Source organism: Pteronotus mesoamericanus, unplaced genomic scaffold (assembly GCF_021234165.1).
Source record: "Pteronotus mesoamericanus isolate MK-2021 breed Mesoamerican mustached bat unplaced genomic scaffold, CSHL_Meso_final contig_164, whole genome shotgun sequence".
In the NCBI taxonomy this organism is placed as follows: domain Eukaryota; kingdom Metazoa; phylum Chordata; class Mammalia; order Chiroptera; family Mormoopidae; genus Pteronotus; species Pteronotus mesoamericanus.
Window position 1 is genome coordinate 16,936,241 of NW_026555065.1, and position 17,667 is coordinate 16,953,907.

General features: G+C 36.5%; 2 protein-coding genes across 3 annotated transcripts in view; both read left to right on the plus strand.

The window, feature by feature from the left end:
* The window catches only part of COPS2 (COP9 signalosome subunit 2), a 32,919-nt gene that overhangs the window by 5,474 nt on the left and 9,778 nt on the right, over window positions 1–17,667 (plus strand). The window contains exons 2-6 of one of the 2 annotated variants that reach the window (XM_054565448.1): window positions 10,565–10,678; window positions 11,277–11,354; window positions 14,807–14,932; window positions 16,566–16,676; window positions 16,804–16,881. In XM_054565448.1, the coding sequence (XP_054421423.1) occupies window positions 10,565–10,678; window positions 11,277–11,354; window positions 14,807–14,932; window positions 16,566–16,676; window positions 16,804–16,881 (507 nt within the window). The remainder of the gene's footprint in view (window positions 1–10,564; window positions 10,679–11,276; window positions 11,355–14,806; window positions 14,933–16,565; window positions 16,677–16,803; window positions 16,882–17,667) is intronic. The other variant, XM_054565449.1, reaches the window with a different exon arrangement.
* Window positions 729–1,805, plus strand: LOC129064262 (60S ribosomal protein L36-like). Its single transcript, XM_054565450.1, has one exon. It carries the CDS (start codon window positions 1,239–1,241, stop codon window positions 1,536–1,538), a length of 300 nt encoding a protein of 99 aa, XP_054421425.1. The 5' UTR covers window positions 729–1,238; the 3' UTR covers window positions 1,539–1,805.

A 17,667-nucleotide genomic window follows, 5' to 3' on the forward strand; every position in this document is an offset into this window, starting at 1 on the left:
TACTTTTTAATTTATCTTAGAAATTATTCCATGTAAGTATCCAAAGAGCTTACTTATTTCTTTCTACAGCTGCGTTGGTTGTATGGATGTATCACACTTTAACATTTAGTTTCCTTTTGATAAGAATTTGCCTAGTTTGCTGTTACAAAAAATGTGCAGCCTTTTTTCCCCTTCTTTCTTTAAATTTTAGAGAGGGAGAGAGAAAGAAACATCAACTTGTTGTTCCATTCGTTTATGCACTCATTGGTTGCTGCTTTTATGTGCCCTGACCCAGGATCAAACCCACAACCTTGGTGTATCAGGATGACAGTCTAATCAACTGAGATGCCTGGCCAGGGCCAATGGCTTTTCTTTTTTTCTGTTTTTTTAAACTTCAGCTGTAGCCAGGTCTTGTCCTTTTTGTAGGTGTCAAAAATTATATTCGGAGTCAGTTTTGATAAGTTAGGCCATCAAACTGAATAATTCTGTTTTAGATTAAAAACATGTGGTTAATGAAGTTAGTTTTCTTGAGAATTTCAGAAGTGTGACTTAATCATCCATGTCAGTATAACTGGAATAATTTTACTACCTCTTAAAGTTACTACTTCAAACAAAAGTATTAGTTTGTAATAGAAGTTTGGTGCATTTTTAAAAAGGCCTGGTGCATACTTCATTAGTGTACTCTGTATAACGAAATTAGATTCAAACAAGGATAACGAAAAAGATAAGTAATGGGGCAGACAGCTTTTATAGGCTAAGAATAAGAAAAATTTAAGGCTTTTCACTGCTAACATAAATCTGTAAACCATGAATCCCCAACAAAGTGAATTTGTAATTTTATATCTCAAAATGAACACACAGAACTCAGCAGGAATTAGAAATTCCCTATAAGGTTTCACCCCCAACATTTGACAGGAAAGGAACTAACTCATGAAGTGTGACTTACCTAAGTTTATACAACAAATTAGTGGGAGAGTCAAAACTAGAGCCCAGGTCTAATGACTTTTATGATGTCTCTCTTTGGAAAGTTTAATTTGAAGACTGAAAATTTAAGACAAAATAATGTTCTAATTTACACCACTGATAACAAATTAAAACCCATTAACTTGAGTGAAATTTTTCAAAGTTTGAATAACTTTATGAATGGCTAAATCACGAATGGCTGGCTGCCTGCCTAGGACTTGGATTGTATCTAGTCGTTAAGAATAGACTACCGCGGTAGCCATTGAGGAGCAGCAGCCGTGGCCCTCCGCTACCCCATGGCCGTGGGCCTCAACAAAGGCCATAAAGTGACAAAGAACGTGAGCAAGCCCAGGCACAGCTGCCGCTGCGGGCGCCTCACCAAGCACACCAAGTTCGTGCGGGACATGATCCGAGAGGTGTGTGGCTTTGCCCCCTATGAACGGCGCGCCATGGAACTGCTCAAAGTCTCTAAGGACAAGAGGGCCCTGAAATTCATCAAGAAAAGGGTGGGGACACACATCCGTGCCAAGAGAAAGAGAGAGGAACTGAGCAATGTCCTTGCAGCCATGAGGAAGGCAGCAGCCAAGAAGGACTGAGCCCCATCCCCTCTGTGTAATAAAACCTATTCAGAAAAAACAAAAGAAGAATGGAACATTGCCCTTTACCTGTGTGCCCAGCATCCAGTACAGCCTCTAGCCATGGCCAAGTCTTAGGAAGCATTGTTAATAGTAAATCTTGTTTCCCTAGAGCACATCTTTGCTTTTTTGTTTTTTTTAAATTTATATTTTATTGATTATGCTATTACAGTTGTCCCATTGTTTTCCTTTATTCTTCTCTGCCCTGCACACCCTCTTACCTCAGCATTCCCCGCCTCCTTAGTTCATGTCCATGGGTCATTCATATAAGTTCCTCAGCTTCTCCATTTCCTGTGCTATTCTTAACCTCCCCCTGCCTATTTTGTACCTACTCTTTATGTGTGTGCTTACTCCCTGTACCATTTCCCCCATTCTTCCCCCCCCATCTCCATTTCTATGAGTCTGTTCCTGTTCTACTTACTTGCTTAGTTTGTTTTTGCTTTTTAGATTCAGTTGTTGATAGTTGTGAGTTTGTTGTCATTTTACTCTTCATAGTTTTTTATCTTTTTCTTAAATAATAAGTCCCTTTAACATTTCATATAATAAGGGCTTAGTGATGATGAACTCCTTTAATTTGATCTTATCTGGGAAGCGCTTTATCTTCCCTTTCATTCTAAATGATAGCTTTGCTGGACAGAGTAATCTTGGATGATTCTGTTTTTTTAATATATTTTTTTATTATGCCATTACAGTTGTCCCAGTTTTCCCCCTTTGCCTGCCTCCATCCGGGACACCCATTCCCTCCAGCAGTCCTCCACCCCTTAGTTCATGTCCATGGGTCATGATAATAAGTTCTTTGGCTTCTCTGTTTCCTATATCATTCTTAACATCCGCCCTCCTCCTCCATCTGTTTTGTACCTACCAATTATGCTGCTTAATCCCTGCACATTTTCTCCCTTCCCTCAGCTACCTGATAACCCTCCAAATGATCCCCATGCCTACAATTCTATTCCTGTTCAGTTGTTTGGGGGTTTTTTATATTCAGCTGTTGATAGTTTTAAATTTGTTGCCTCGTTCATAGTTTTCATCTTCTTTTTCGTAAATCCCTTTAACATTTCATGTAATAATGGCTTGGTGATGATGAACTCCTTTAGCTTTACCTTGTCAGGGAAGCACTTTATCTGCCCTTCGATTCTAGGTGACAACTTTGTTGGGTAGAGTAATCTTGGATGTAGGTACTTCTTTTTCATAACTTTGAATACTTCTTTCTGGCCCCTTCTTGCCTGTAAAGTTTCTTTTGAGAAATCAGCTGATAGTCTTATGGGAACTCCTTTGTAGGTAACTTTCTGCTTTTCTCTTACTGCTTTTAAAATTCTCTCTTTATCTCTAACCTTTGGCACTTTAATTGTAATGTGTCTTAGTGTGTTTCTCTTTGGGCCAAACTTGTTTGGGACTCTCCGTGCTTCCTGGGCTTGTATGTCTATTTCCTTCACCAAATTAGAGAGGTTTTCTTCCATTATTTGTTCAAATAAGTTTTCAGTTTCTTGCTTTTCCTCTTCTCCTCTGACATCCCTATGATTTGGATGTTAGTACATTTGGAGATGTCCCAGATGCTCCTAAGCCTCTCTTTGTTGTTTTTGGGGGGTTTTTTAAATTATTTTTTCTTTTTGCTGTTCTGGTTGAGTGATTATTTCTTCCTTATGTTCCAAATCGTTGATTTGGTTCCTGGTTTCATACCCTTCACTGTTCCCTGTAGATTATCTTTTTTTATTTCAGTTAATGTAACCTTCATTTCTTCCTGGGTCTTTTTATTTTGTTGCTGTGCTTTGTGAATTCTTTGAGCATCCTCATCACCAGTGTTTTGAACTCTGCATCTGATAGGTTGGTTCTGTCTGTTTCATTTAGTTCTTCTGGGGTTTTGTTCTCTTCTTTTGTTTGGGCCATATTTCTTTGTCTCTTCAATTTGGCAGCCTTCCTGTATTTGTTTCTGTGTATTAGGTATAGCTGCTTTAATTCCCTTTCTGGTAGCATAGCCTATTGTAGAGAAGGCTCCTGAAAATTGTTTGGAACAGAGCCTTCAGTAATCACTAGGGCAAGGCAGTGCTTTGTGGCCTGGGAGTGGGAGGCATTTCGAGAAAAGGACGGCATTGCTGCCTGGCTTCTGGAGGTCTGCCTGGCACTTGCCCTGTGTGACTGGTGCCCTTCCAGATGTTGCCCTCATGCTGAGTCTTAGAGGCAGTGGGTCTGCATACATTTTAAGTCCATGCCGGGCCTTTAAAGGGAGTGTCCTGAAAATCCAGCTGTTTCTTACACAACCCCAACCCCCACTCCCACTGATTTTTACGGCCAGAAGTCATGGGAGTTTATCTTGGCATTGTAACCCTGGGCTATGTAGTCTGTCCTGGCACTGGGATCGCTCGTTCCCAAGGTATCCCTCCTGATTTTTATGCATCCACCACACGTGAATGTGGGACCACCCACTCTGCTGCTGCCTTTCCCTGCCACACCACATCTCCATGCCTCTCCACCTCTCCTACCCATTTGATGAATGTAGCTGCTTTAAATCGTCGGTTGTTAGACTTCCATACAACTCAATTTTCTGATGGTTCTGGGTGTTGTTTCAAGATCTAGTTGTAATCTGTGGTTGTTTGAGGAGGCAAAGTGTGCTTACCTATGCCTCTGTCTTGACCAGAAGTTTCCTTAGAGCACATTACTCAAGACCTCTATAGGCAGCAGACACAGGAATAAATAGATGAACTCTAGAACCAACTCTATTCAGTAGTAACTAGATACATTCTGACATAGAGTCAAAATTGCCTGCTGGCTAATGTGGGCCATGTTATTTTGGAACATTCAGCTGCTTTTCTTTTTAATTACACAAACACTTACTCTGCAGTTTGTAATATACCAGGCTCTGGGGATAACAAGATGAGGAAGAAAAAAGTTCCTACCTTCGAGAAGTTCATGGCAGGGCAGCTGAGGGGAGAGAACATACACACAAGGTCCGTGTTAGAGACATGCATATCATGTAAAAGCTTGACTAATATTTATTTTGCCAAGAAGAGTTGGAGAACGAATCACAAAGTAAGCCCTGATGAATATGTTGCCTAGGAGTGTTAGGGCAGAGGAGCATCATAGGAGAAAAGTGGGAAGTTTCTTATGAAGGAAGGTGGTTTAGAATTCCTAGGAGAGAGGAAAGGTTTATGCCAAAGCAGAGATTTTAAATTGTGTGGCATTTTTGAGAAAGGCAGAATAGATTTGGGTGATGTGGATGGATTTCAGATTGTTTTGGGGAGCTTGCAGGATATGAGTTACTACATAAGTAGGTTGGAACTATTAGTGGGGGGGGTTTTAATACCTTTAACAATATTCAAGTGTTTGTTTCTTTTTCAAATATTGCTTAAACTCTTCTTTGTATTTTAAAGCATTCTTAATATATTAAAATTTCAATTTCAGTCTCTCTTAAAAAACATTTTATTTAAACTTACATGAATTAGCCCTGGCCAGGTGGCTTAGCTAGTTGGAGTGTCATCCTGTACACCAAAAGTTTGCAGTTCAGTCCCTGTCAGGGTGTGCACGGGAAGCAACCGATTGATGTTTCTAACTCACATCAATGTCTCTCTCTTTCTCGCTCTGTCTAATTGAGGTGGGAGCGTGGGCTCTGATCTTGCAGAGCCCTTCCTGGGGTTGTCACAGATGGGGGAAACACAATGAGTCATCCCAGAAAACTTCTCTGTCTGCCAGGAGAGGGGACATGGCTCTTCCTTCTAGTGGAGAAGGCCCTGAGCCCCTGTGTCCAACGGCTTTTATTGAAAAGGTTATCAATAGGGCTAGGTAATAGGAATGTACAGGTGATCTCATTACATCAGTATGTTAATGTTTACAGAGAATAGATGATGTTTTGAAGAAAACGAATGGCAGGAACACACCGATTTACATGGGCCCAAGATGAGACGAGTATGCATGAGAATGTAAACATAAGAGCTCCAAAGTGTTTAGGGTCAGGGTCTGTGAATAATGTAAATTTCCTTCCCAGCATGAGCTGGTTATCATAGCTTTTGAGGCAAGAACAAAGCTCGCTTTAAAGAATTTACTCCTAGGCCTTATTTCCCCTGGGAACTGCCAGATCCAGTCTAGGGCTGTCTCCAGTATTGTTTCAAACCTGAGCTGGGCAGGGGAAGGGCAGGGCAACCAAGAAATGAGAAGACTTCTTTCAGATAGAATGAGCCCCCCGCCCCCGCAGGCCATACCAAAGCCAAGGGGTGAGGGTCTTTTTGCCCTTTCTCCATGCCCCCCAAGTTTTTCCCTGATGCCCATTGCGGCTGTGCCTGTCTTAGGTTGCCCCTTCCATCGAGGGGTCTTACCCATCATTGACTAACCAGCCATCCGTTAGGGCCGAGCAGGGTGATGTGAGAGAGATACGATGTGATACCAGGAAGACAGGTTTTGTCTCCTCAGTGGTCTGTTTTCCCAAGGCTTCCTTGCTTAGCTTCAGCCTTGGGGCCCTCTTGCCTGTCAACAGGGCTACAGTTATTGAAACCAGACAGGACATTTCCCAACATATAATACCAATAAACATACCCTTGGAGGAGAATTATAAAAAAAAGTGTGGTTGGATTTTTTTTTTAAGATTTTATGTATTTATTTTTAGAGAGAGGGGTAGGAAGAAACAGAGAAACATTGATGTGTGAGAGAAACATTACATGTGTGGGAGTCAGTTGCCTCCCACATACCCCCAACTTGGGACCTGGTCTGCAAGTCAAGCATGTGTCCTGACTGGGAATCTAACCAGCAACCTTTTAGTTTGCAGGCCAGAGCTCAAACCACTGAGCCACACCAGCCAGGACTTTAAAAAAAAAAATTAACATTTACAAATTATGGTTATCTCTTATTCATTTCACAAATGACAATTCTTTTAGCAATTTAGTTAATACTCATACTCCCTATTCTGACTAATGGTACTATAATCATTAGAGATAAATGTGTTTTCCTTTATTCTCATGTGATGGGTGCTTTCTATTTCATACATTCAACATCACTTTACATCTTCCATATTAATTCTGTCCCCTTCCTTTTCTCCCTGTTCTACCACTTGGAGTCAGGCCTCCATCATCTCTTGGCCAGACTGTTAAGAGTATCTAGTGGGCTACTTCATTGCTACCAGAGGTCTCTTCCTAAAACACAAATGTGATTATTTCTCTGTAAAATCTTTTAATGGCACTCCATTTGACACCATAGTCCTTGGTAGACTTACATAGTCCTGTTGCTCTGTCCTATACTAATTTATCTCACATCATCTCATTACACACAGCCTGTGCTTCAGCCCGATCAAGCTATTCACAGTTCTTCCAAATATCCAATACTATTTCAAGCCTCTGTGCCTTTGCACACATTGATTGCTATGTTTCAGATGTCCTTCCTCATCCCTAGCAAGTCCTAGTCATACTTTTTTTTATAATCCTCACCCAAGGATAGGCTTATTGATTTTTAGAGGGGGCGGGGCGGAGAGAGAAAGAGAGACACATCAATGTGAGAGAAATGTCAGTCCAGTCACACAAGCCCCAGATGGACCTAACCTACAACCCTGGCCAGAATTGAACCCGCAACCTTTCAGTGACATTCCAGTCAACTGAACCACACTGGCCACACTGGCCAGGGCTCCTATTCATACTTTTAGAGTTGGTTGAGGTAACCTCTGCTTTCTGTAGCTCACTCAAGAGTAGTTGATTACTCGTTTTTTGAGTTGCCACTGTATGTAGTATGTGTGTCTATTACTACTTTTATTGTATTATATTGCTGTTTCGTTTGCATATCTGTCTCAGTCCCTGAGTAGCTTGAAGGGAAATAATTTGTATTTGAGTAGTACTTAGTTGCTGGTAAATGCTAAAGATCATTGTCACTGAGTATAAATAATAGAAATCTGAACAGAATTAAAGACTTTCCAAAATGTCATCAGTTTAAGTTTGCTGTACTACGTAGTTTGTATTGATGGTATGATTCATGAGCCACAAATGACAGGTTAATGATGTCATGGAGGCTGGTTCAAACCATATGAAAATGGTTGTTGCAGATCAAAACAAAAATTTGCCCAATTATTAGAAAGCCAATCAGTAACACATCAGTTTTGCCAATTCTCATGTATTTACACATTGAAGCAATAGCATTTAACAGTTGAATTGCAGTTACGCAAAAAAAAAAAAAAAAAATTACACATTCCTCTTCTTAATCTATATAATAACCAAAACCAAAAGAACACATTCACAAAATGATGAAGTAAGTCTTATGTCGATTATTGTGATTTGGGGAGTTACAACATCTAAAGTTTAGAAATAACATTAGTCTGCAGCCAGTTAGGTCCCAGCAGTTTAGGTCACTAATCTTGTACGAAGGAGGCATTCAGTGATTGAATGACAAGGAGGCACTCTGTCAGACGTGGTGGGAAGCGGAAAGGTTCTGGTCTTCAGCAATGTTACAGTCATTTCACTAACCACTAGGTAATTGAAGTTAACCTTTTTAATTGCTAAGATATTTTCAGTTTCCCCTTTGCTTGCAGCTCCACATCCTACTACCATCACATGTATCTCAACTTCTACTTCCTTCTCATATCCTGATCTAGTTGTGTATTTCTAATCTGTTATGGGAAAAGACACCAAAAATAAATGGCTTTTGAGTGAGAGGCTAGATTCTTAGACTTTGGAATAGATGTAAATTAAAAAAATTTTACTTTCAGGTTCAGAGGTGGACTCTGAAGATTTAGATTAGACAAGTCATTTTCTGATTGAGCTACTTGTTGCTGCATGTTATTGAACAGATAATTAAAGTAGAAATGATTTCCAAAGGTGTAGAGTAGGTTTTACAGCTGATGCTTTACACCAAGTCTCCCTTGAGGAGATGACACTTAAGCTGTAATTATTTGCAGTAGTTAACCAAAGCAAGAGAGGTAGAAAGAGAAGGGAATGGCATGTAAAGGTCGGAAAGGCCAGACTGGTTGCAACAAAGTGAGTAAGGGAAGAGTTTAATAGGAGATATAGTTGGATGCATAGTGAGGAGTCAGATTATGGCGATTTTTGGATTTGATTTTAAGAACAGTGGAAAGGCATTTTTCAAAAAAGGAATGAGATCATTCACATTTTATGAAAATTAGTCTGGCTGCTTACCATGGCAAGATTGGAATTTAAAGGCTAACAGGAGAGTAGGAAGGTTATTACAGTCTGTGGGGAGATGAAAGGGGCCTGGTAGGCAAGAATGGGGCAAGGGTGGGGAATGGGTAGATTGTGCTGACGGTAGAATCAGTAAGACTTTATGTTCCAACAACATGATTGCTTTTATTTCTTTAGTTATCTCCTATCCTTGTTTTATATCTGCCGTTCTTTTTACCCTCTCCTGTTTTATATAGCAGGCAAACTCCAATTTATCTTTCAAAACCTAGCTCAGAGGCAATCACTGGATGTACAAGTTGACTTCATACTGTTTTTTAGTTTGATCAGTTTTATTGTAGTCAAACCTAGATTACAAGGTTAAGAAGTGAATAACTGATTATGAAATTTATTCATTACCCAAAATTTGATTTATCCCTGAGTGTTCCAGAGGATTTTCATGTTAAACATAACTAAATTGCTCTTCTTAAATCGGTGGTGCTGAGTGCCAGTGTTCTGTGTCCTTACAAAGAAAGAATTATCCTCCAGAGGGCGCACGTTAACAAAGTCACTGTGGTCAGATAAAACTGGTGTTATGCTAACACCAAACCTGCCCCACAGGAAAAATTCATCTTACATTTATGTATTTTTCAGCTTTTTAACACTACACTCAGTATATACCTTTTTTATTCTTGTGCCTTTTGAAACATTACAGTATTATTTTCCATAAATAGCTCTAAAAAGAGCTATTAACTGCATTTGGATTTAGAAATAACTCTACAATACTGTTCGTGTGTGTGTGTGTGTGTGTGTGTGTGTGTGTGTTTACTTCCAGGTACTATTCTTAATTTGTTAGAAACTTGCCTTTGTAATGACTTGTAGCTGAAGAAGATAATCTTGTCTTCCTGAAATAGTAATTTCATTATACTAATCAATGTGTATTTTATAATCATCATTAAATTGAATATCTGGGAACTTTTTTTTAAGATTTTATTTATTTATTATTAGAAAGAGGGGAAGGAAGGGAGATATAGAGGGAGAGGAACCATCAGTGTGTTAATCAGTTGCCTCTTGCACTCCCTCAGCGGGAGACCTGGCCCCCAGCCTGGGCATGTGCCCTGACTGGGAATCAAACTGGCGACCTTTCGTTTCACAGGCTGACACTCAATCCACTGAGCCACACCAGCCAGGGTTGGGAACTATCTTTAGACTTGTGTTTATACTGCTCCACAAAATAGTTGTTTTACTCCAATTTTCCTTTCTGCTTTACTTAAGTACTAGGAACTAAGTTTATGTAATGAAAGTTACATAAAATTATATAAATTTGTTTTGTTGTACATATTTTGATCTGTTATAGAAGTAGTTAAAATACATTAATGTGACTGAACAGCTGTTTATTAATATGGAATGCTCATAAGGCAAATATTATTGTTAATATATTTATCAATAGACTACTCTGTCATATACAGATTATCCCAAGTAGTTAAGATGTGTTAAAATGATGAAATTTAGATAGTAAAGAAAATTCAATTATGGAACTAAAGATGAATAATTAGCATGTAGATTTTCATCAGGTTTCGTATAACTAACAAAAGATCATTTAACAGAATTGGGAGTCATTAACCAATATTATTTCTTTGCACTTTGCTTTTGTGGTGGTTCTTTAGAAATCATATTGTTGTTTTGATATGAAATGAAGAAATGACTTGATTATACTATCCAAATGATTTTGGCTTTTTCCCTAATTTTTTAAAATAATGTTTAAATATCTAGGACATTTTACCTGTGTATTCAAGGTTGTTTTGTTTTGTATAAACATATGATTTTTCTATCCTAGCAATATTTAGTTTTTACAATGCAGTGTGTGGGTTTCTTTTTTCATTTTAACATCTGTTTTTCCCCAACATACAGGAATACTCAGAAGATAGTAACTCCGAGCCAAATGTGGATTTGGAAAATCAATACTATAACTCCAAAGCATTAAAGGAAGATGACCCAAAAGCAGCATTAAGCAGTTTTCAGAAGGTTCATATTTTTTCTGGTTGATTCTGTGTCTTAAAAGTTTATATTTTTAATGATGTCTTAGATCAAATAAGTTCCAAGTGATTTTTTTTCTCAGAAACGTATACTGGATACTTAGTGATGATCCTATAAAATAAGTTTGCTTTATTTCCAATCAAGCTGTCTGTAGACCCATGTGATTATCCTGTAAAGCTAGTATGATTCTGGTAGGGGGACCAAGATGACAACTAATAGGTATTATCCCTGCAGTCTTGTTCTTCTTTGGAGGACAGATTACAAAGATGTGGTTTCACTATTAAATACTGTGACTTACTAACAATTGATACAGTTTTGGATTGTTCTCACCAATGGATTATTCAGAGGAAAAAAATACTTCTAGAACTATATAATAAGTAATTCTTATTTTATCTTTTGATGAACGAACTTCAAAATAAGCTCACTTAGGTAAACATTTTAAGACTCATTTCTTTGAAAAATGAAATTCTTGAGGAAATATTTTTCATGTATATGATGTAAAATAAATTCAAAGCTTAGACATTGAATATCATTAGAAAAAATAACAGGATTAAGTTAGACTAACTTTTTTTTTTTTTTTTTTTAGGTTTTGGAACTTGAAGGCGAAAAAGGAGAATGGGGATTTAAAGCACTGAAACAAATGATTAAGATTAACTTTAAGTTGGTAAGATTTCTTTTGAGGAAAATTAAACTAGTAATTTTTAAAATAAATTCTGTAGGTAAAAACCTCTTGCAACAAAATACCATTATATCTACTTCTCTAAAATAACTATATGTTTTCATACTTGGACTGCTTTTCATTTTTGACTACAGTAATACTAAGGAGCAAACATATGAAGTTTTTGTTTTGTTTTTCAACAGAGGTTTTTAAGAAAACTTATTCTTCAGGTATATGGACAATATTTGGCTGCATTATTAATAGAGTAACTTTCCCACAAACTATTAGTGTTTATTTTGGGAGTTTTACCATTCTACTTTCTATAACAAAGAGTTCCTTTTCCACTGATCAGGGCCAGAATCTTAACATCACTCTTAATTCCTCTCTCTATCTTTCACCCCACAAATAATTTATTGGTAAATACAGGTGGCTTTATATCTTTTCAAAATATACCTTGTTTTCTTTTCTGTCCCTAACTGGCCTCTTTCCTGTTCTTAATGCTACCCGAGCACATTCCTCTGTAAATGCTGTACTTACTGTCTTCTGTGCCCCATATGCCCCTCCCAGATAGCCATATTGTTGTTTTCCTCATGGATCAAGTCTTTATTCAAACGTCACCGTTTATCTGGTTGTCCTTCCCCTGACCACCCTATGTAAAATAGCATCCTTCCCATCATTATTTACTTTCATCTTACCCTGCTGTCTTTTTTCCTTTGCATGTATCACCACTTGATCTATTTAGTTATTTTTTGCCTTTCTGCCACCCCCAACCCACCCGAACCCATAGGTTGAAAGTTCCATGAGAGCAGGTCTTTGTTTTATTCATTGTTGTATTCCTAGCACCTATCATAATAGCTAGCATTTAGTAGGTGCTTAAATACTTTGTTGAATGAACTCATAGATAAGCTGGCCTTGTTGTGACATTGTACTCTTCTAGATTCCAAAAATGCAGAATAAAAGTGGAGGGAAAAAGAAGCAGTTAGTAGATAAGAGGACTAGGTACAGACATACATCTAAAGACCACTGAAGGTAGGGGAACTTTTGAGACAAAAATGTGGAGCTTAGATTAGCAAGCAGAGGTAAACATTTTCCTCTATGGCAAATGGAAGGATAGCTGATAATCTGTTACCACTTTCTTTTTCTTCCCATCTCTGTTTTTAACATATGCATCCTCTTTCTCCCCATTAGCTTCTCTGTGCCATCTGTCTGAAATTGAACTCCCTGAATTGATTAGTGCCTTCATCCATTTAACTTCACTAATCTTGCATCCTGCTCTTCTTTGTGTACCCTCACTCTGGCATCCTCACCCACCTGTAGCAGGAGGGACCATCTGTGATGTCTATAAAAGCTTTCCACAAAACAATTCAGCTTATTTCTCCCCCCTCCCCCACCCAAAATATCAGGACTGTTTCAAACATGCTGTTATTAAGTGTATTGTATATTGCATTTAAGTATAGTTAAGGAAAAATATCTGTGTTGCGTTTATCCTTTCTAGTTCTGCTGCTCTGATATTCTCAAAGTATCTGCGTGTTGCACAAAACCCCTGTGCTTTCTTTCCATTTATTGTTTGTAAAAATATTTACTATATTTAAGTTAATAACTGAGTTACTGAAGAAGCATCAGATGTCTCAAAGGATAGAGATTTTGATTAAGTAATTATAATGAGATTAGGGGCCCAGTGTTTAACTCTTAAGATTCTGTGATTAGAAATATTACCCAGAAACTCTGTAAAAATTATGTTACTATAATTAAAGAAATCTGCTATCTTAACATACTAAGAATTGTTTTGGTTTTGAACCCATTTAATCGTATGCTACTCACAGGGTTTCATTTTACCTTGAACCAAGGTAGGAAGCAAGTAAGGGAAAGGATTCTTTTTTTATTATATTATTTTGCCTACCTTTCTTTTATACATTTTATTTGCTCTAGCAGTTATCTGTGCATATGTGGCAGTCTACAAGAGTGGTTTCAGCTTCCACTCCTGCCCCCTCATTGTCTGTCTATTTCAGAGCAGCACCCATGTTGCTCAGGGGGGTCTTGGGCGGTATAAAATTGGAAGGATTCATTATCAACTGCTCTATGTGTTCACCACTGCAGATAAAACTAATTTACCTAATCTTTCCTCAGTCTTTAAATAAGTAACAATTTTTGAAAAGTGAACTTCATTCAAAGTTGTTACAGCATACGAAAATGAATTCAAAACAATCTTTTAAACTCCTATTTCAGTATCAAAATGTAATCTCAAAATTGGGACAATCATATTTCTGATTTTCCTTTCGTCACCAAATACGTTCTATAACTTGGGTTTTAGCAGCGTACTGAGAGATGTTACCTGTTTTTTACCCCTACTTGCTACTGGCATACTTGGAAACAAAAGTAGTTTGATAGATAATGCCAAAGCTTTTTCCATTTCTACCCATTTTTTCCACCCACTCCTACCGCTCTTTTCATTTTTGTAATTCAAGTCTTACTTAGAAGATTTTAGGGAGCCTTCTTATGTTTTCTTTTCTTGTCCCTCATGCTGTATTCCCTAAGCAGGACACAGTCATAAGCAGGAAAATTGCAGTATCATTAGTTTATTCTTTACACTCATAAACACTTCTTTGTTAGTCAAAAAAAAAGTATTGTATCTGCCAGTGCTCCATTTCCTTGAGTAAAAGTAGAGAACCCAGTAAAAAGGGGGAATACTAGCAGCTGGCGATTGTGAGGACAGTAAATGCAAACTTAAGGCTATACTCATAAGATTGCTTATGTGGTACGCTTTGAGAAGTGATATACCCTCCGCTACACTACTTGTGCTGGAAATTTCACTAGTAGTCATTTGTTTCCTCAGATCTTTTATATTTCCTGCAATGACCGTAGTATTGCAAATAGTGCTGCAAGGAATAGCAGTGTTACCTATATCAACTTTTTAGTAGAGCCTTAAATGGGAAGGCTTTTCTTGATAATGGGATGAATACCTGGACTTGAAGAGATTCTTTTACTTTGTGTTTTAATGCATAGTCGGTCAGAAATAGGGAGAAAGAAACATGTGACTGTGGTTAGAAAGCTTCCTAATGAAGGAGTAAAATCTTCAGAACAGGATAATAGCTGATCTTTATAGCTGGTACCCAAGACATTTAAAAAGTTGGATTTATTTAATTTTTTTTTGGTTTATGAAAATTTCAGTAGTTTTTATGACTTAAATATGTTGTGCAGTGAGGAACAATATGTGAAATATGGAAAATCTAAAAGTTGTACTTTTGCATAAGCTAACTTCATAAATTTGGTTCATGTGTCTCAGTAATCTAATAATTTCAAATTTAAGTTAAAATGTTTATAGTAGTTCTGTCATAGTTTCTCTATATAAAACTAATATTTTTTAATTATGTTGTAATATATACTATCATTTTAATCATGTATACATATCTTAGTACATAAATGTGTGTACCTAATAATGCATTTTTCTTCCCTCACAGACGAACTTTCCAGAAATGATGAACAGATATAAACAACTATTGACCTATATTCGAAGTGCAGTCACAAGAAATTATTCTGAAAAATCCATTAATTCTATTCTTGATTATATCTCCACTTCCAAACAGGTTAGATTCTGGTTTTCCTTTTGGGTACTTATCAATGTGTTTATTATTTATATTAAAGGCTTTGTAGGGTGTTTTTTTTTAAGGCCTAGAAGTTCTATATAAGCATTTATTCTAGTTATTACTATGCTTTTAAAATAAAGTATACTGTTTTCTTAATAACAGTATTATATAATATTAAAAGGTATTAATTCTAGCTTAATCTGTTTAAATACTGACATAGTCTGCACACAGTTTTTACCAGCTTGTATGAGATTCCCATTAACAGTTACTATCATGGCTCCTTCTAATCTATCACCACTTCAGCTAGCCATCCTGAGCTAGTTAAATACTTAACAGAGAATCATAGGTGATTTGCATAGATTTGAAAGGTCCTTAACGGGAGAACCTGTACTCATATAGTTAGTGCTTGGCATTGCTCATTAGGTATTTGTTCAAAAATTCCTTCTATAAACAATGTGTGGATGATGGATGATGAAAGGAAGGGCTGATGATAAAGAAGCTACAGTGATCATTGGGGATGATGGTGCTTTCATAATTCTAGATTTCGGTTATTAAGCAAAGCAATGATTTTATTTTATTGCTAAGATAATTTTTAATTGGAGTGTTTGTTCATATTCCTTTAAGCAACGTAGTCAGTCCTAACTTTTAGCTTTCTTACAGTATGGTATTTGAGCATAAGAAGTATTCTCTATATCATTTAGTATATCTTAGGACATTGGATACCTTTTATATTCATAATAAAAAATGTTCATCACAGAATCAGCCTCTTTCATTCTGTCTTTTCTACTAGATGTCATTTTAATTTCTTGAGATAGTATACTATTTTTACTCTATATCTAAAATATATGTAATGAAAGTAGAGGAGAATAAACTTACATGTTTTGTTAGAACATTTGCACTTAATCACACTAATTCTAGAAGTGTTATATATCAAGGGGCTTGTCTCAAGTGGGAAAATGTTTTCTGAGTTCTACAGACAGGTATCAACAAAACATTTTTAGTACACTATAAACGTTACGTCAGGTGGGTGTGGGCAGGGGTTATGTAATTATAAAACTTCAAGATTATGTGTTGATCCAACTATTATATGTAAGCTGTTTATCTTTTGAAAGCAAGAATTAGGTACTAAGTGGGTGGCATTTGACTTACTCAACAAGCCATCAGTAGTCATAGATAAATAGGCAACTTCTCTGAAAGTATCAGATTTTCCTGTTCTCATGACCCTGTTACTTTTTGATCTTATTAAATAGAGATAGTGTTTGCCACATAATACATACCAAATAAGAATTGAGTGAATAAGATAACACTATTAATAACAGTACAAGTAGTTCTATGTATGAGTCATGTACTTTCGTTAAAATATAAAGTGAGTTATTAGAGTGGAAAGGATAAACCTATACTATTAGAGCATTAGATATTTTCTGGGTTTTTATTTTTTTAAACTCACATAAAAACAGATCTTGGCACTTATCATTAGTAAATTTGGTCTGTAATATGTATTTTGTGGACTGTCACAGATTTGGTAAGATACAGATGATAGTGTATCTTATGTGTATTAAAGTTCAAAGATGCACTTTTAGTTTGCTCAAATTAACTTTATTAACAGGTACAAATTTGCTGTTTACAATTATAGAATTCTGATTTTTTATGTCAGATGGATTTACTGCAGGAATTCTATGAAACAACACTGGAAGCTTTAAAAGATGCTAAGAATGATAGACTGTGGTTTAAGACAAACACAAAGGTAACGATTATAATTACATATGTTGTTTTTCTTTTGAGGAGTGGGTGGGTGTCCTTAGTAAACTCTCCTAAAGATTCCTACCGTATCCTGTTGAAATCTTTTGATTTTAATGTTTCTTCCTTTACAGCTCGGAAAGTTGTATTTAGAACGGGAGGAATATGGAAAGCTTCAAAAAATTTTACGCCAGTTACATCAGTCCTGCCAGGTAGCATTCCCTTAATTTTTTTATTAACATTTCCTCATATTAAAAAAGCATAAGAAAAATTTGTGTTTGAAACGTTGCTTTAGAGGTGTTTTTCTTCAAGCATCATCCCAAAAAATAAAATTTGGGAAATAAGTTACCAAAAGCTTGTGTTTTTCTGAGTCGTGTTTCTTCCTATTCTAAACCTAATTTCAGTCCTTGTATTTGTGTGATGAGGCACAGGTTTTAATAATGAACAGGCCAGTCATTAATACTAAGAATAAGCCTTTCCTATTTAATTATGCATCCTGTGAAAATCAGAAAGGATATTGTAGACATATGTAATAAAGACATTTTATATTATAATGTATGAATCCCCTATAACAGTACTGTCTAATAGAAGTTCATGTGATACTAGAAATACTCTGTATCTATGCTCTCTAATATGGTAGCAATAGCTGCATGTCATTAGGCATTTGAAATGTGGCTTGTGTGACAGAGGTGCTTAAGTTTTATATTTCATTAATTAATGTAAATTTGAATAGCTGTATGGTCTGGACAGTGCCTCTATAACTTTTTAACTATGGGCTATAATTTTATATTTCCTTTTTTTGTCTTGATCAATAAGTTATTTGATACTAGTTTAAATTTTATGTAGAAATACTACTGTTTTAAATAAAAGTTTAAGCTCTTCCAAAGCCATGTAATATTATTTTAATTATGTACATTGTTTTTGTGAATGGGAGAAAAGCTGATCAAGGAGTTCTAAATTAATCACCTACAGATATTTTTATTTGTTTTGCTTTTTTA